General features: G+C 35.6%; 2 protein-coding genes across 4 annotated transcripts in view; one reads left to right on the forward strand and one right to left on the reverse strand.

The window, feature by feature from the left end:
• Window positions 1-19202, forward strand: part of RALGPS2 (Ral GEF with PH domain and SH3 binding motif 2) — a 112707-nt gene that overhangs the window by 52499 nt on the left and 41006 nt on the right. The gene's annotated exons all lie outside the window — the stretch shown is intronic.
• Window positions 1206-18134, reverse strand: ANGPTL1 (angiopoietin like 1). The gene is made up of 4 exons (XM_068986473.1): window positions 17312-18134; window positions 4138-4331; window positions 2699-2969; window positions 1206-1393 (listed from the first exon to the last, which is right to left on the reverse strand). The coding sequence occupies exons 1-4, from the start codon at window positions 18132-18134 to the stop codon at window positions 1206-1208; spliced, it is 1476 nt and encodes a 491-aa protein (XP_068842574.1).

Below are 19202 nucleotides of genomic sequence, written 5' to 3' on the forward strand. Positions count from 1 at the left end.
CTGACTGGTTGAGCAAAAGTCTCAAGAGATTCCTCTAAAATTTTTAGTTCACAAAGGAGTTAAGGGAAGATCTGCTCTAAGCAGAACATATTTTTAGAAGATAATTATTCTGGAAGATTGGTAGTAAAGTTGTTAGTTGCAAAGATGAGCTAAAGACACACACACTGGAATTAGCCATTTGGACTAGTGAAACCCCTGTGGATTCCATTCTGAAACTGTTGAATCTCAGTATTGGAAAAATATCTAACAGCTCGTTGAAGTTGTTTTAGTCCCATCAGTATGCAGTAATGCTTGTAAAGCTGTCCAAACTTTCTGACTTGACCAGCAGATAAACTTTTTCTAAATAGTTAAGATCAGTAAATTAGGGAGGGAAAAGTATTAATAAGCTTAGAGTTGTAATTCAGTTCTGTAAAACCATTGACTCACCAAATATTTTGCACATTTGTAATATCAATGTTTTACTGATATAAAAACATAAAGTAGATTTTAGGAAATTTTGGTATTCATATGAAATCATATGAAAGTAACATTGAAAAATTCATTTGTCTATTTCTGTTTCTATAAATTGGCCATTTAAATACTGTATACATTATTTTTGTTTTTAAAAATATGTATCTTGTGGATTTCTTCATTTTTGAAATAGACATAAAGTATATTGTCAAGAATTCAAATTTAATCATTTCATGTGAAAGGCATAAACTCAATTTGAAATAACTTTTATTCAATGTAAATTGTTGGCAAAACTAGAGTTTTTTCTAATTTCCTGTCTATATATTTTATAAATAAAATGTATGATGTTGCTGAAATCTTAAAATTATTTTTCCATTGAAAGTTACAGCATTCTCATAAAGGCTTTAAATAAATTGTTAAAGATCTTGACATGTACTGAATTTTGATTTAAAATAAAGCTAAAATTTGTTTTACGTTGTGACAAATAATTTACATTTTAGAAAACAAACTTTGCCTGTATTCAGTCAATAATATTTTTAAAATAACTTGGATTATAGATACAGATAATCTTCTACAGTATATTGAGAGAAGATGAAACTATATTCATAAATCCCCTTTTATAGTTACAGTAAAAATTCACTTAAAAAACTATACCTGTAGAAATGAATTGTGCAAAATAATATACATGTAACATTTACATTTTTAAGAACTGAAAATTAGAGTTCTGTGTCATTTAAATCGGAGACTGCGTCTCTTCAGTCAATAGGCTTGATCAGCATCTGAACTGCTCTCAAGGAGTATGAGCCGCCTCGGTATTCGGCCCAAAATATCCCATCTTGGTACTTGCTTCTGTAGTGGCCTCCTCTGTACCAGACTCCATTGAGATTAGAGTGTGCACAGGCATTGTACCACCATCCTCCTTTATGGAAGTGGGCGCAGTTCCCTTTGAGGAAAAAAATATAGACATCAGAGTAAAAGCTTCTTCTAAGTGTGGTACTCTGTAAACCATCAAAAACTTACTCTACTTTGAGAACAGTTTGAGTTTTTCAGTTAATCTTTATCTCCACAGTGTTGTTTTTTCATTTGTTACTGTTGCTTGAGTATCAACTACTTGAAAGATCACTTGAATTGCCTTTTTTATTTTGCTCTTTGCTTATTATTAGTGCATGCTTTTTTTGTTGTTGTGAGTGATTTTCTTTTCTGGGAGGCAGGGTAAATAAAATGCAAGTAGTGTTTATATGTAAGAGAGAGGTGGGAGAGATTGGGAGGGGAAAAGATACAGAGTTGGTAAAGAGAGTAAAGTTGGGTAAAATTGATTTTCAAAATAGCAAAAAAAAATCTATATATAAAATAGTACTATTAACAAATCAAATGAGTTTCTGTAAATAAGGCATATATTATGGTCAAATCTGTCTTCCTTTTTCCTCTTTTGCCAGAGTGAAATAGAGACCTGTGTGCTGCTTGCCATACAGCTCAATGTAAAAATAAATCAATTTTCAGGAGATATCTCTTTGTCAGAGCCAGAAACCTAGGCTAAAAAGGCAAAAAGCATGTGAAAATTAAATTAAAAATTACATTATGTGGATGACCTAATTGAGTCTTTCTAAAGAGAATATTTTGAATAAAGCTTTTCTGCCGTTCCTGTATCCCCTGCTGCAGTCGTCTTGCTAGTCGTCTTTACCAAAAAGTGCCTTCACCCCATGTACCCAAATGTCTCGCTTCCTTCGCTCCCTTCAGGACCTTGTTCAAATGTCACCTTTTTTGTCCAATCCACGTGAAATGGCACCATCCCTGTTCCCTTGTTCAGTTTTACTTTTCCTGAAGCACTGTCACCACCTGATAAATCATTTTGTTTCCTTCCGGAAAGTAAGTTCCCAAAGGGCAGGAACTTTGTTCACTGCCATGTTCCTCAGAGCCTACAACAGTGCCTACGGCATGGTAGGTGTCCAGGGAGATTTGTTAGCAGTTTTAGGCAGTTGCAAGTTTGTTTCCAGACGACTATGTTTTGTTTCCCATCCCACCCCATCAGGTTAGAACAGCAGGCCCATGTTCACAGAGTTCACACTTTGCAATTGCCTTAGAGAAGAGCTCCTAAAAAGCTGTTCCTTTTAGCAGGTTGTATTTCCTTTGAATCCAAAACAACTTTTCTGAAAAGACTTCAGTGGCATATACTTTATAACAGGGTTCTATTTAGTGCATAGAAAGTGGTGATCCTGCAAAGAACATGCATCAGTTTTTTCTCACTCACCTGCATACGTATCTTTATCTCTGTCCAGAGTGGTGAACTGTTTACCATTATGCCACATCATGGAATCCCCAGCATTCCCCTGGTAAGTCCCCAGACGCAGTCTATAGAATTCACTTTCCGGTTCCAGGCGGAAACTACTATATTCTGCATAGACTTTTTTGTCACTCCAGTCTTCTAATTCAATCAATAACTTATAATTATCTTGATTGCTAAGCAAATAGATATTTTCCAGTCCAAGCCAATATTCTCCATCAATGTTTCCAAATCCTTTCTGTTATTAAACAAAGAACATGCATACATGAATAAATGTAGAGATAGTAAGCATTTTCTAGATGTTTTAAACACCTGATAGCTTAAAGATATTGACCATTTAAGTGATAAAGATATTGACCATTTAAGTGGTAATGTAATCTTCCATTTTTGTAGATCACCTGTTCTACTGAAGTCCCACGTAATCACTTTGTTTTGTTTTGCTTTCTCTCAATTTGTCAGCATTTATTTGCACAACTAACTCCAAAGTCTACAAATAAGATAAAAGCAGAATTGAAATTATTCATAGAAACTAAAAACATTAACTAGTACACTACCCAGATCCTCAAAAAGGGTTCCTGATTTCTTTCATACTCATACAAAGAAACAAATTTTTGTTCTAAAAGTAATATAGGTATTGTCTCCACCATAGTCAAATAAGTAATACATCTAACATTTTTTATGACAGTAAAAATGGTAGTATCTGTTTTAGAAAAAATTATCTTCTTTAGCTCTATTAAAAATAAAATTAGTAAATGTAAGATGATGAAGTAGTAATCTTCAAAGTCCTTTTGAAAAATTGTAGGTTAATGTTTGAAGAAAATAACAAATTAACTATCCTATTTCCATAAATATTTGCCATCGCAAGTATGCAGCAGAATATAAGTTTGATAAATCTGATCTTAATGCTAAATGTATGTTCAAAGAGGTTGTGTTCTTTCACTTGTTACTTGTTTAGAAATTTATATAACTTCTCACATGGATACATGAATGTCTCATTATTATAAGCAATAATACAGAGTATAGGACTTCCAAAACATGACCTTTTTTCTAAGATTGTTTACCTCCGATTAAATACACTTGATAATGGGTGCAGATGTGGTCATGAACAAAAAAGCAGTTGTCTTCCTAGAAAATGAAATTAGGATCAGTCTTTGCAAAGAATTAAATATATGTGTAAATCATCCAGACTGAAAGGGAACATTTTAAAGTACATCTTTAGTTTCCTTTTTGCATTTTAATTTTGACTTGAAACCAAAGATGAGGGTTGTCTTTTGAACAAATGCAGATAATGAAAAGCATGCGAAGAGTGATTTTTTAGCTGTGTATCTTATTTATTGCATAGAATGACTATTTTTGCAAGAGCTGCTTTGTTGTACCTCTCCCCCAGGGCTGAATCACTGATTTACCTTATAATTTTCCCAGTTTCTGAAGAAGTTGACAGAGCCATCTGTTCTTTTCTGAATAACAGTCCAACCCCCAGGATCCAAACTGTTCTCACACCATAGTTGCATTGGTCCATTGCTGTTTTCAGGTTTGATCAGATAAATCCCACTGACTGAATGTCCAGCGTCTTTTGCATGCTGACAATCTTTGTATGGTCCTGTAATTAAAATTGCTTTGATTGCCAGGAAACTTAATAGGAAAAGAGCCATATTAAAGTAGTTTTTAGTCAAGAGTCTTACTGTTGTATCTTTCTTTACAGATAACCGTTTTTAATGTATTGTGTACACAAACCTCTAAAAGCTAAAGAAACTAAATAAAAAAAAAAAAGGAATCTAAATAAAAGAATTACCCTCCCCCAGTCCCACTATCTGGAACATTAACTTGATTTTCCACTGTTCTTGCAAGTCTTTGTCCAAATACATATATTTTTTGTATTGTTATAGTTCTAACACTCATAGAAAATTGGATTCTTTTTGTTTCAACAAACTTTTCCATGGGACTACAGTCTCCATTCTAGCACTTATAGTAACTGTAAGACACAATCTTTGATGTTATATATCATGCTTACCTCTGCCATTAGACACTGAGGTTTCATCTGATTTTTGCTGTTATAAGTAACACTGTACGTAGTGTCTTCTTTTTGACTTCATTTTTTTCATACATATGAAAATGTTGCAGGATTGATCTGAGATACTCAGTGAAAATGGCATACCACGGTCAAGTAAGTTTTAGAACTGCTAGGTATTATATTACCCTTTCAGAAACACAGTATACATTCACATATGAAAGACTGAGAAGCCCTGAAATAAACCAGTCTCCCAAGCTTTCGGAATCTTTTAAATTTTTCCCTCATACAACAGTTCATAAGAATACATTTCAGGAATGTTGGCAACATGCCTTTCTAAAGTGTTGTATCAATTTATATGACTAACAGTAATTTTCTTATTTAATCTACACAGTAACCTTCTGATAGTTTACAGATGTTCTGTAGATGAAACAGTTAACTGACTAGTCTTTAAACCCTAGACTTAAGCCCACTTTTTTCTAATCCCAGAACCCATGCTCTGAACTGTTATGCTACAATTGTTCCCATGTTATCTCATAGTTGTATGAATTCACTCCCTATTTTTTAATCCACTGATAAGTTCTTCATATATTTTAAAATGACAGAACACTTTGTAAAATCGTTTGTAGAGTATCTGACTCTTGAACTTGTGATTTCCATATTTCTGATCTAAAGAAAGATAGCATTTAGTTTACTGAGCATTCTTCAGTTTCACCCTTCTCCAGTGTTTTGATGCTTTGAATTTTTTAATAAGCATGTCAAAATATTAAGTGATTCAGGAATAAGAATTACACTGAAGATCAACCCTAAGTTACCCTAAAGAACAACCAAATGAATATAGAAATTTCAGTTGTCAAACTTTATATTTTACTAAAAATTTTTAAGTTCTGACATGTAGAATTTTTAGAAATTGTGTGAGAGTTTAGTCAAGTAAAATTCATACAAGAAAATCTGTACTGTAATGATAATTGGATTGTTGAGATTTTGAGGAATGTGTTTTCTCTACGATGCCAAGTATGTAAAAGGTCCCTTATGGGGCCTTATTGGGGTAGAATTAATCTCATTAAATAAATAGTTACACAGCTACATCATTAGAAGGGTTTCTTAGAAACTAAACTCTTCCCTCCAGATTATTCCTTAAGGATGGAGACTGTTTTTGTTTTTCTTCTGACTTCATGTCATCAGTGTTTGAACATTTAAGTAGACTGTCTATTTTTTGTTAAGCAAATGAATCAAAGTTGCTTTCACATTTTAGATACAGGGAAATTGAAAACCACACACAAAAAGAAAAGATGATCAATTTCTGTAGTCCATATTTTTATTGTGTTTCATTGATATTTCTCTGTTTCGGGTTTTTAAAAATTATAATGACTATAAGCACTACTGATTGCTACTAAAAATTTATAGAAACTGGAAATACGTAATGCTGCCTTTCTTGGGTTATGTTTATTTTAAGTATTAAATTTCTTAGTTCTAGAGCTTCAATTAGATTATTTTTTATCGTTTTTATTTCTCTTCTGAGATTCCAGTCTTGCATTTATTATGGACATAGTTTCCTTTAAGCTGTAATAACGACTTTAAAAATTCTTGTTCCTTCTATTTCTAGTTTGTTGAGAGCTGTTACCATGAATGGATTTAGAATTTTGTCAAGGCTTTTTATTTATCTACTGACATGATGATACAGTTTTTCTTTTTTTATTCGTTAATATGATAAATTCTGTTGATTGTATTTTTAGTGTTAAACCAACCTTTCATTCCTGGGATAACCTCAACTTGGTCATGCTATATTATCATTTTTATATATAGCTTGATTTGTTAAAATTTTGTTAAGAATTTATGCTTTTATAGTCATGAGGATATTGGTTAGATTGTGAAAGCTCATAAATGGTTTCTTAAGCTAGGGAGGGCTCTTCTAAAAATGATATTTTTCCTTTTCACACTAGCCGTAAATGAGATCACATTCCATTTAAATGCAATGTGAATTATTTTTACCTATCTACCTTCTCAGTTATTGAATTTAAATTACAAAGTATTCATAGCCTTTAACACAGTGCTTAATAAAATAGTCATCATCAGTAACTTAGTTCCCTTTTCTTCTTTGTTGCTGACCTTTACACATAGTACTAACTTATTTAATAATTTAAGTAGCTTGTGTAATAAATGTTTGTTTTATTAACAGATTTAATGTGGCTATTCAGAGTTGAATGTACAGTCATTTCTATTGTAGAAAAATAATGTATTCCTGAAAAACCTTATGTTCTGCAAAATCATGCACTAAAAATAACAGCTAATATTAGCTGTTAGCATACTTTGTGTTCATCTGCAGTTACTTGGGGCACAGAACATTACTATCCTTGGATAAAATCCCATGTGAACCAATTTGACCACTTTGTTTTACTGATGTTATTCACCATTTTTTTTTAACCAGTCATGTATGAGCTACTTCACCTTACAGAAGCATGCACTGTAGTCAAGTCAGAGAAGGGTAGAGAAGTTTAAATGAAGTATGACTTCCAGATCCAGTCTTAGATTATTTTGTGTAATGCATGGTAACGTGTTTTATTTGTTTACTTGTGGGTGAGAACTGTAGTTTTTATATCCAGTTTAACTGTGTATCTAGTTTAACTCACTTCAGTGCTCAAATATTTGTTGAATTAAACGATTCCTGGCAGCCGCAGTGGTTTCCTTGGCTCTGTCTTTAATGCATCTGCAATAGGCTGGAGACTGTGTTAGGCTCCAAGGATAGAGAAACAGCCACTAGAGTCCAGGGGGAAGTGGGGCGAGAGACTCCACTACAGCTTGATGAGTCCTCCGATAGGCCGCAGGGCACACAGGAAACCTGGCTAAGAACTGGCTAACCCAGACTTGGGGGGAACCGTGGTGTTGGCTCCATCTGCCGAGGCACGGAGAGAAGAGAGCTTGATGAACCAGGGGAGTTAGAAGTTCAGCATGAGATGTCTGTGGTGGAGGGTGGCTCTTAGAACTCTTGAGTTCTGCTGCAGGGTTGAAATTGATTTCTTCAGTCTGAGAATGCAGTTGTCATAGTTGTTTACATAGTTGTTTAACCAGATTTTTTCTAAGTTGTCACTTTCAGAACAGTCAAGAATATCTGAGGAGCACTGCTTTTAAAACTTATATCAGTATTATAGTTAATGCACACATGAGGTGTTTGTTGCAATACATACAAACATTTCTCTCATTTTCATAAGTGTGCTTCTTCTGTGAATGTCATCTTTGTAAATGTTTGCTCTGTACTCATTTGAGTATAATTTTGACAGTTTACATTTTATATTTTACTATATATATTCACAAGTTGGACTTTCATTAGATTATTTGAATTGCTATAAAACGTTTATAAGCATTGTTTTGAGTCTTGACAGAATATTTGTCGAATGCCATTTGTCTCTCTTCTGCTTTTTAATAGGCCCTCAGATATTTAAGCAAATTAGGGAGTTTTCCTGGGTTTTCTAGATCCAGCTTTGATTTGATAAGATTTCAGTTTATGCAAATTTAAAATTATCTTCAATTTTAATTTTCAACCCACTTTTTTATAGTGAGCTTCATGTTTGCAATTTGGATGCCTATTAGACTTGGTTGATATAAAGGCTTAGGAAAATGTGGTAGAAATTTTTTTCTGAGACATGTGGATAAAATTAGCAGTATTTGCAGCTATTTTTTTCCTGCTCAGTAAAGCTAATAAGTATCAGAATTTAGTGTTTGTTTATATTTATTTTTATAAATAAACCATTAACCTGTCTTAGCCCAGTGTATACTATTGATCTTGGCAGAAATATCTTCTCATTATTACTTGCATATCTTATTTATTTTCTGCTATAGGATTAGTTTATAGATCATTCTTATATTAAATGTTTTACTGCTTTCTCTTTACCATAAAAAGTGCTTCCCAGGCATTCTTAAATGACTAGTAAAGAAGTACCAGCTTTATTTTTGAGAGGCCAGTTTCCCAGTTTAACTTGCTGATTTGTGTATATCAGAAATTAAGTAAGTTGTTTATCTATGATATGATTCAGGAATTTGTTATTAGTCATTTACAGGTATAGACTAGGAGTACCTTTCTTTCAAAATAGGAATTTTATTACAACCTTTTGCTTAGAACTTCTTAAAAATTTTTATTGGAGTATAGCTGATTTGCAGTGTTGTGTTAGTGTCAGGCATACAGCAAAGTGAATCAGTTATACATATACATGTGTCCATTCTTTTTTTTTTAGATTATTTTCCCATATAGGTCATTACAGAGTACTGAGTAGAGTTCCTGTTGCCATACAGTAGAGTCTTATTAGTTATCTATTTTATATATAGTAGTGTGTATATGTCAGTCCCCATCTCCCAATTTACCCCTCTCCCCCACTTTTCCCTCCTGCTAACCATAAGTTCGTTTTCTACGTCAGTGACTTGCACTGAGTAATCTTGAAATAGTTGTTTTCTATGACGCAATTGGATTCTTCTCAGAGCGTGAAAGTGGAATTTTGTACTTTGAAATTGATGGGCCAGTCTCTTTCTTCCTCAGTTTATTTGGTGATTAAAATCTGTATAAGACTAACCAAGTCCAGTTAATAGGTCTGATTCATCATAGAAAAATGCTGACCAGTCATGCCACATATTTCACAACATGTATTTTTTTAAGAAGAACCCATGTTTTGAACAGAACATTGTATTGAAAAAGACAGAAAGATTTCATACTTTGAATAACCCCTTTACTGGAAACCATCTTTATTTAATATACCTGTCCTCTTTCTATAAAGAAATTGTTTAATTACTTAAGTTGAGAGGAAAATCCTTTTCTTTTTGTTGTTGAATTTCTCATTAATTTCCTTACTTTGTCCCAACACTATGTTCTTTGTGATAGGAGAAGTAGGATGAAAGGGATAACCAACTTAGAAATTTCAGATAATTGGTCAGCAAGTAAAATCTTCCGAGGGGTAAATTATTTAATTGGGTTAAGTATAAGATAAATATATTTAGCATTTCTGGAATGGGAAATTTGAGGCAAATGCCTTCTAAAGTGATAATAGATTCTTTCTTGTAAAAATATGAATTGCTTTGTTTATTAATCTATAAGCTTAAAATGCAGTTAGCAACCTGAGCTCTTAAGAATATACCAATTATTTTTCATAACTGGTTAATAGAAGCATACTTCAGCCCCTTTGCTCAACCAGTCATCCTCGTTAATTTAGTTTTTGTTGGTTTAAATGTTGATATAAGTATTCCACTGAAACCAACTGCATTTGTAAAATTTATTAATGGGAAGCATTATAAATAATTAAATTGAAAATTAGCTTATTACTCACTAAAAAGCATGTTTTTAGTTTCTAATGACTGCTTTTCAAATGTAACTTTATAAGATTGCCTTCTATATTCCCATACATGGCAAGGTATATATTGGAAAGTACACTCCAAAAAAATACGACAAGGATGGTTAGAGCATACACAACGCTTATTTTCATTTGTATCACTTCATTTAATCATCACAACAGGCTCTTACAAAAGAAGCAACTGAGGCTCAGAAGAGCCTCACCAGGATCCAGATTTCCTGGTATGCAGGTCTATTCTCTAACATACTATGAAGGAACTTTCTCAACTTCATTTACCTACAAGGAATGAACTTATAAATACGCCATCTGTAAAAGGAAAGTGTTTCATTAAAGACTAACCCAGAATGTAGCCAATGAACAACATTACCAGTTAAGAATTTTTTGATAGCAGTCTGCCAAGTATATAGTTACATTCCCAAACATTTTGTTTTTCAGGTAGAGAGAAAGTAATTTTTCTGGGGATTATTTATTATAAATGAACAAAAATATTCTGTTATTTTCCATAAGCTCATAGTAAGTTTATTCTCTTGAGGTACACTTTTCCTATAACCATCTTAAATGAAAATATAAAATTGCCTGTCATTAAGACACCTTTTTTAAAATGCTGGTAAGATATATATAACATAAAATGTACCAGCTTAACCATCTTTAAGTATACAGTTCAGTGGCATTAGTACATTTTCATTACTGTACAGTTAATGTCCATAGCTCTTTTCCTCTTGGAAAACTAAAACTCTGTACCCATTAAATAACAACTCTGCATCGTCCCCTCCTCCAGCCCCTGGCAGCCAACCTTCTACTCTCTGTCTCTATGAATTTACTGTAGATACCTCATATATATGTAGAATAATTGTATAGTATTTGACTTCCTGTGATTGGCTAGGACACTTTTTAAATATACATACATGTTATTCATTTAAAGGCTTTAGAATGACCATGTACCTACATGTAGAGGGCAATAATATGAAATTCTTGGTGCCAGGAGCATATGTGAGTTCAGCAATAGACATCCATGTTTGCCCTTTTTGTTCAAGTACCCAAACAGCTGACATATTTTCCAGTCTGACATAGGAATAATATGAACAAAGATTTTAGCACATTATATATAAAGAAAAAATAGCAAGTCAGTTGTTGCTTGTAGTAGTTTATATTTGATAAGAATCACAGAATACTAGAACTAAAAAGAGATATTAGAGTCCTCCAGTCCCACCAGTACTTGTTGTACAAATGAGAAAAACAGACAGGCAAAGTGACTTACCCAGGGTCAATAACAAAGAAAACAAGTTTCCTTAATTCTGTGCAGTTTCCCTTGTAGCTAACTAATGTTCTTGAGTTTCAGAGACCAACATTTACAGAAAAAAATAAAAAGTTAATGTTTGCTTAGAACAATAAATACATAATGAATAACAGAAGAAGTTATGCCCATGCTTCATTTTTACATTAAGGATTGGTTTATTTGGGATATATACACCATTATTTCTTTTAAAGCAAGTCTGTTTAATGGGACCTTTGATATGCTAAATCCTTAGCATGAGATTTAACTCTCTAATACTGGATTTTTTGGCACTACAGCTCAATGTCTAGTAAAACCTAGAACTGATATGTCTCATTTCCCATAGGCATGCTTAGTGTGTCATTGTATGAATATGTGAATTATCATTTCTTCTAGAGCTGGCGATAACCATCAAATTAAGATATGCCATGGCAGTCATCCCCATATTTATGTGACTGTACATCCCATCAGTTACAAAAAAAATTTCACACACTTCAGTTATATTTATTTATAAATTATATGTAAAAACTACTGATTATATACATTAAAGGCTTAGACAAGACATCCGTTTTTTCATATACACATCATTCCCTTGGAAGTCAGAGGGCAAGGAGATCTTAATAATGATCATCATTTGCCCAATTTACTGGTTGACTAGCCTCTTGTTTTTGACAGTTACAACAACATAAAATGAATGACTGCAGTAGAATAGAATGTGTTAAAGTACTTTCATGAAGGTCTTTTGAATGACAGTTTTAAGAAGCTCTATAAAAATATAATATCAAGTTAATCAGCATTTATTTAGCATCTGCAAAGGACACAATATCCATCTACCATGAAGGAGCTTATACTATAGACTGAAGACATTTTATTTAGGTGTGCATACATAAGTACTGTGTGTACATGTGAAGATACCTGATAATTCAGCAGTGAACATAAGAAATATCGTGTCTTTGTTACAGAGTGTAGACATTCGTATAGGAACAATCACTTCAAACCTGGGGAAGTCAAAGAGGCTTCAAGGAGGACTCGCTATTGTATTGTATAATATTGTAGTCTGAGCCTTACAATTTGAATAGGGAGAATGCATGGAAAATATTTAGAAGACAATGAGTTGATTTATTTTATTGAAGCAGATGGTTTTTGTGAAAGAAATCAATAGAAGGAAAGCTAAAGAAGTGGGGTTGATTCTTTTGAGGAGGATATTAATCTTCCCCAGGCTAAGCAAACTGGATGTTCTCTGTTTGTAGTAAGGACCTGCTGGGCCAGTGTGTGATGTGATCAGGATGGAAATTTGAGGCATATCTGTTGGCAGTGTAGAATATATTTTGGTGGAAAGAGAAAATGGAGTTAAAGAGATCAGTTTGCAAGCCGTTATATAATTCTCAGGAAGACTGATGTTTGAGTGCTAGGTTCACTATTCTAACGACTCCTCACGTGTGGTAAATACTGTTACTATCCCCACTTTACAGATGAGGAAACAGACACAGAGCAACCCCTTCCACCTGGCTAAGGTTACCCAGCTGGTAATCCGGGACGTTTCTGTCCACTCTCTGCTTTCACAGATAATGTGGATCTAAGTTAAGCTCTGGTTCTGAACAGATGTGAGGGACACATCCGTGAAAGACTGAACGCAGCACAGATAGAGCTCAGTTGACTCCCTGCGCGGGAGAGGAGGGAGGAGTCAGGGACGAGCGAGACAGATTCTGAAACGGGCAGTAAATATGCCAAAACAGAGAAGTCAGAATCCATTTACCTATCAGTTTCATTTACAGAAACTTATGTCCTAAGAGTATAATTTAAGGACAAAAATGGTATGGACCTAACAGAAGCAGAAGATATTAAGAAGAGGTGGCAAGAATACACAGAAGAGCTGTACAAAAAAGATCTTCACGACCCAGATAATCACGATGGTGTGATCACTCACCTAGAGCCAGACATCCTGCAATGGGAAGTCAAGTGGGCCTTAGAAAGCATCACTACGAACAAAGCTAGTGGATGTGATGGAATTCCAGTTGAGCTATTTCAAATCCTGAAAGATGATGCTGTGAAAGTGCTGCACTCAGTATGCCAGCAAATTTGGAAAACTCAGCAGTGGCCACAGGACTGGAAAAGGTCAGTTTACATTCCAATCCCAAAGAAAGGCAATGCCAAAGGATGCTCAAACTACCATACAATTGCTGTAATCTCACACACTAGTAAAGTAATGCTCAAAATTCTCCAAGCCAGGCTTCAGCAATACATGAACCGTGAACTTCCAGGTGTTGAAGCTGATTTTACAAACGGCAGAGGAACCAGAGATCAAATTGCCAACATCCGCTGGATCATGGAAAAAGCAAGAGAGTTCCAGAAAAACATCTATTTCTGCTTTATTGACTATGCCAAAGCCTTTGACTGGGTAGATCACAATAAACTGTGGAAACTTCTGAAAGAGGTGGGAATGCCAGACCACCTGACCTGCCTCTGGAGAAACCTATATGCAGGTCAGGAAGCAACAGTTAGAACTGGACATGGAACAACAGACTGGTGCCAAATAGGAAAAGGAGTACGTCAAGGCTGTATATTGTCACCCTGCTTATTTAACTTCTATGCAGAGTACATCATGAGAAACGCTGGACTGGAAGAAGCACAAGCTGAAATCAAGGTTACCGGGAGAAATCTCAATAACCTCAGATATGCAGATGACACCACCCTTATGGCAGAAAGTGAAGAGGAACTGGAAAGCCTCTTGATGAAAGTGAAAGAGGAGAGGGAAAAAGTTGGCTTAAAGCCTCAACATTCAGAAAACGAAGATCATGGCATCTGGTCCCATCACTTCATGGGAAATAGATGGGAAAACAGTAGAAACAGTGTCAGACTTTATTTTTCTGGGCTCCAAAATCACTAGTGACTGCAGCCATGAAATTAAAAGACGCTTACTCCTTGGAAGAAAAGTTATGACCAACCTAGATAGCATATTGAAAAGCAGAGACATTACTTTGCCAACAAAGGTCCGTCTAGGCTATGGTTTTTCTAGTGGTCATGTATGGATGTGAAAGTTGGATTGTGAAGAAAGCTGAGCGCCGAAGAATTGATGCTTTTGAACTGTGGTGTTGGAGAAGACTCTTGAGAGTCTGTTCCACTGCAAAGAGATCCAACTAGTCCATCCTAAAGGAGATCAGTCCTGGGTGTTCTTTGGAAGGACTGATGCTGAAGCCGAAACTCCAATACTTGGCCACCTTATGCGAAGAGTTGACTCATTGGAAAAGACCCTGATGCTGGGAGGGATTGGGGGCAGGAGGAGTAGGGGATGACAGAGATTAGATGGCTGGATGGCATCACCTACTCGATGGACATGAGTTTGGGTAAACCTGGGAGTCGGTGATGGACAGGGTGGCCTGGTGTGCTGCAGTTCATTGGGTGGCAAAGAGTCAGGCACAACTGAGCGACTGAACTGAACTGAACTGAAGAGTATAATTCTAGAGGGGGAAAAAGAACAAAGTTAATTTTTAAAGTTAAAAGAATATTGGTTGCCATGTTTATGGGGGGGCTGGGGAGAAAGACCTGAAGGTTATTACCAAAGTGTTTTCAGAAGTAAACTCCTATTACTACTAGTAACTATAAAGTAGTTCCTTAGAAGTAAACTAGTATTACGGTAGTTTACTTCTGAGTATTTGGATATTCCACAGGCATTTTTAAAAGTTTGTTAGTATTTTCTAGATTTTCTTCAGTGATTATTGTTTTTACAATAATAATTGACTTATTTCTGAAAGGAGAATGCTAGTTTGGGGGAAAAAAGATTGTTTTAGGATTTAGTTACTAATTTACATATTCATTCCTCAAGTATGTATTGTAGTGCTTACAGTATGCGGAATACAACATGCCACACCTAATCCTGGCTAGATATTTGAGATAGAAAAATGAAAAGACAATTCACTTTCTTCTGGAAATGTTCAGTCTAACAGGGAGACAGACATGCAGACAAATAACTTTGGTGTAATATAACTGAAAAAAACATGTTCAAGGCATTATCAGCAGTTTGGGGAGGGAGCCTTCTAGATACATTTGTTTGAATCTGAATAGGTATAACACTTAAGACACTATTTTAGCTAAGCCTTGAGATCTGCCACGTTGACAGATAAGCTGAAAGAAGGCATTTCATTAGAGGAAGCAGCAGCATGTGAGGTAATGATTGAATATCCAGGTGCAAACACCAGCTTTGGTTAGAATCAGGAGGGGGAGCTCCATGCAGGAGTTATCTGAGCAGTGGTGAAGCTTGTGGCCTTGAAGGAGTGTGAGACCACTAATAAAAGAGAACGTCTTCAAGAAAGCCTTTTAAGTCATAGGAGAAGGAAGAAGATGCCAGAGAAGGACCTAGAGAAGTAGGAAGAGTTAGAGTATTATGATCTGGATAACCAAGAAAGCAGAGATGTGTGAATGGTCAGTGATGTCCCCTGCTACAGAAAGTCACGAGCATTTCGCAATGTACATACTTTCCGTCTTTTCTTTTTCCTGTGCTTTTTAAAAATTTATTTTTAGTCTACATGCAGTCTTTTGTCCTCCCTTTTCAGTAAGTGAATAAACTACAATTAATTTCTTTTCTTTCTTTCTTTCTTTTTTTTTTAACTTTTGGGCCTTTGGGTCTTTCCCTTTAAGAAAACAAAACAATTTGTAAAAAATTCAGGAGAGTATAGCTTATGAGAAATTGGATATATGTGTAAAATAAATGTATTCAGAAAGTTAACAGTGAGCTTACTAGACTGGAACAAAGATGACTTATTCATCTTTTTGTGGCAGACACCTTGATCAATGACTGATAATGAATGAAAGGAGGAAGGGATGGAATTAGAGGTAGAGATACAAGGATCAATTCTCAGGATTTTTGTGGACTAAAGACTAATTTATATTTACATGGTTGCAGGGTATTTTAGCTTTGAAAAACAGGTGAGGTGGATACCTTTTCTTGGGCTTCCCTGGTGGCTCAGATAGTGAAGAATCCTGCTGCAGTGTAGGAAACCTGGGTTCGATCCCTGGGTTGGGAAGATCCCCTGGAGGAGGGCAGAGCAACCTACTCCAATATTCTTCCCTGGAGAACCCTCATGGACAGAGAAGCCTGGTGGGCTACAGTCCATGGGGTCAGAAAGAATTGGACTAAGCTGAGTGACTAAGCACAGCGTACCTTTTCTTCTTGAGCCTGAGAGCAAGAGGCCTGGGTTTTATGCAAATGTTTTCAAGATAGGAAAGCACAAGGAACCTGGGACTAAACAGACTTAATCTCAGCACAGCAGCAGTAGGTGGTGCATGTGCTGAGAGTGGAGATAGGAGGCGGTTAATTCTAAGCTTCAGGAGCTACTGTTGTTGTTTAGTCGCTAAGTCATGTCTAACACTTGGCGATCCCGCAGACGGTAGCCTGCCAGGCTTCTCTGTCCGTGGAATTTCCCAGGCAAGAATACTAGAGTGGGTTGTCATTCCCTTCTCCAGAAGATCTTCCTGATCCAAAGATTGAACCACTTCTCCTGCATTGACAGGTGGGTTCTTTACCTCTGAGCCACCAGGGTGGCTTTAGGAGAGTGAGAACTTATTGTTACACGTTCCTTCTGAGGAAGATAATAATGGGAAGAACAGCAAGAGGTAAATGAAAGGGATGTTTAGCAAATGTGAGGACCTAGCTGGAGACCGATAGGATGGCAGAGAGGTTAGGAGTGGATTGTGGATTCATTCCTGTCTCAGTGCAAATAATTTAGATTATAAGAATTTGGATGAATGACTACTTTTTCTACAAAGTATACTGTTTCTAGAAACTGTTAGACTGAGAGATATATTTAAGAACAATTTCAGGTTAATAGAAAACAAAATCAGAAAATTTAATATTCATGTAAAATTACATCACCAAAATGAAGGATAGGCATGTATTACGAGCATTATGTCACAAACCATAAAACATATTGACCTTGTACCTCCATTTTTAGCAGTAAGAGGTAACTCACCTTCATTGATGAAAGTTACCGGTGGTATCTTGAGAGGGCTTTTCGTGGGAGAAGTTAACAGATCAGGTGGCGGCATTAAATCTCTGGGATAGCCTGGATCCCTCTGTATCTCATTGCCTCCCAGCAGACCAGGAGTGTACTGATGACTGTGAGGAATGTGCTGTGGCACGACCTGGACGAGAGGAGGAGACACATGGGGGTCCTGTCGAGAAAATATCCTCAAGCACTGTTCTTCCAACAAAGTGATCATCACAGACTGGTTATTGACCAGATCAGTCAAGGAAGCATATTTCACCTCCAGTTCCCTGTACCTTGTTGCCATCTTCAACATTTCTGTGGTGACATTGAGGATTTTATTTTCCAACTGGGAAAGTTCAAGTGAATTATCCCTCTTTCGTATAATCTCATGCAGTAGTTGCATATAGAGCTGAGTAACACGGGAGTTCATGTTACGGCTTTCTTTCCTCAGCAGCTTTACCTCATTGACAATGTTTCCATCCACATCCACCACCAACTGCAGGACGTCTATCTCCCGCTTCTGCTTGGAGAGCACATCCTTTAGGTTCTCAAGATCCATCCTGGTGATCATGTCTTTAATGGTACCTGCATCTTGCCCTTTGGTATTGACACATATTGGCCCTGTTATTTTTTGTTCAGGTACCAGAAATGTGTATGAACATTTCTTTGCTTCCTCTTTACCATCTGTGGCGCGAGGGTATCTCCTCTGGGTTATTTTTTTAATTTTGAACTGTCCTCCTCTGCAATGTCCAATGCCCATTAGTAGGAAGAATAGCACACTTAGGGTCCAGATAAAAGCCTTCATTTTGAAATGAGGTTGTATGCTCTCTTTAAAAAAGAAAAAGCAAACCAATGAAGGGAAGAAGTAGAAAATAGTTAATATTAATCTACTTTTTAAGTCAATAATCTAAAAATGTATCTAAGGGGAAAACTGAATATCTATTGGTATTAATAAATGGGGCCAGAATTAAAGTTATTAATTTCTTAAATTCAATATTAAGTGCCTTCCTATTTGTTTAAAAATTAGGTTTCAGAGAAGAGCTTTCCAACTACCATCTTATGGTAATGCTTTTTGTTCCCCAGCTCAGTGAGCAGGTCTTGGTGCCCCTGTGTTGAGGCATATGGTTAGATGCTCTTGGGGCTTTTGAGACCCTAGTAAGACACTTCTCTTACCTTTAAAAAGCTTACTTGTTGTCTTAAGGCTCGGAAAATGGTATATAATGCCTGTAAAATTAATTACAACATTCTTCTCTAACTATTGTGAAAGTTGCCGGTCAGTGTTTTTTCTTTATATTGTATGTTTTGAATTAATTTGACCTTCTCTAGTAAGTATCTTTATCTGTCAAATTAAAGAAACATTTTTAGACAAAATGTAAATCCAGAAAGTTTTAGCATGGTGGTTTTTGCTTATTTTCATAGTATGTCCTTTTGGTATTGGTGACAAGTTTAAGAATGATAGCATGCTCACAGTCATTACTGTGGATAATCATGTTTCCTAAATCATAATCCTAGATATGCTCTAAGTTTATATATGATTCAGCAGGTTCATTCTTCTAACAGAAGTTCTACTGAACTGCATTTTTGTAAAATGTTAACAACTTTTTATAACGATTACCAAGGAAAGAAACTCAACTGTAGTTGAATCTGATCAGTGAAAAGTGCCTTAACAACCATCTCATATTATCTAAGACTTCTCTCCCATGGACATGTTGAAGGCCAAGGCCACACAAGTAGGTTATATTAGAACCAGGTTTAGAATCCAGGTTCCCTGGTTCTTTAGTCAGTGTTTCTAGCAGTGGCACATAGGCTAAAATGTGTGCTTGGAATGTTTCACTTCTGCTGTGAAAGATAAATGCTTATTTTTTTATGGTAT

This window comes from Capricornis sumatraensis, chromosome 14, assembly GCF_032405125.1.
Source record: "Capricornis sumatraensis isolate serow.1 chromosome 14, serow.2, whole genome shotgun sequence".
In the NCBI taxonomy this organism is placed as follows: Eukaryota; Metazoa; Chordata; class Mammalia; order Artiodactyla; family Bovidae; genus Capricornis; species Capricornis sumatraensis.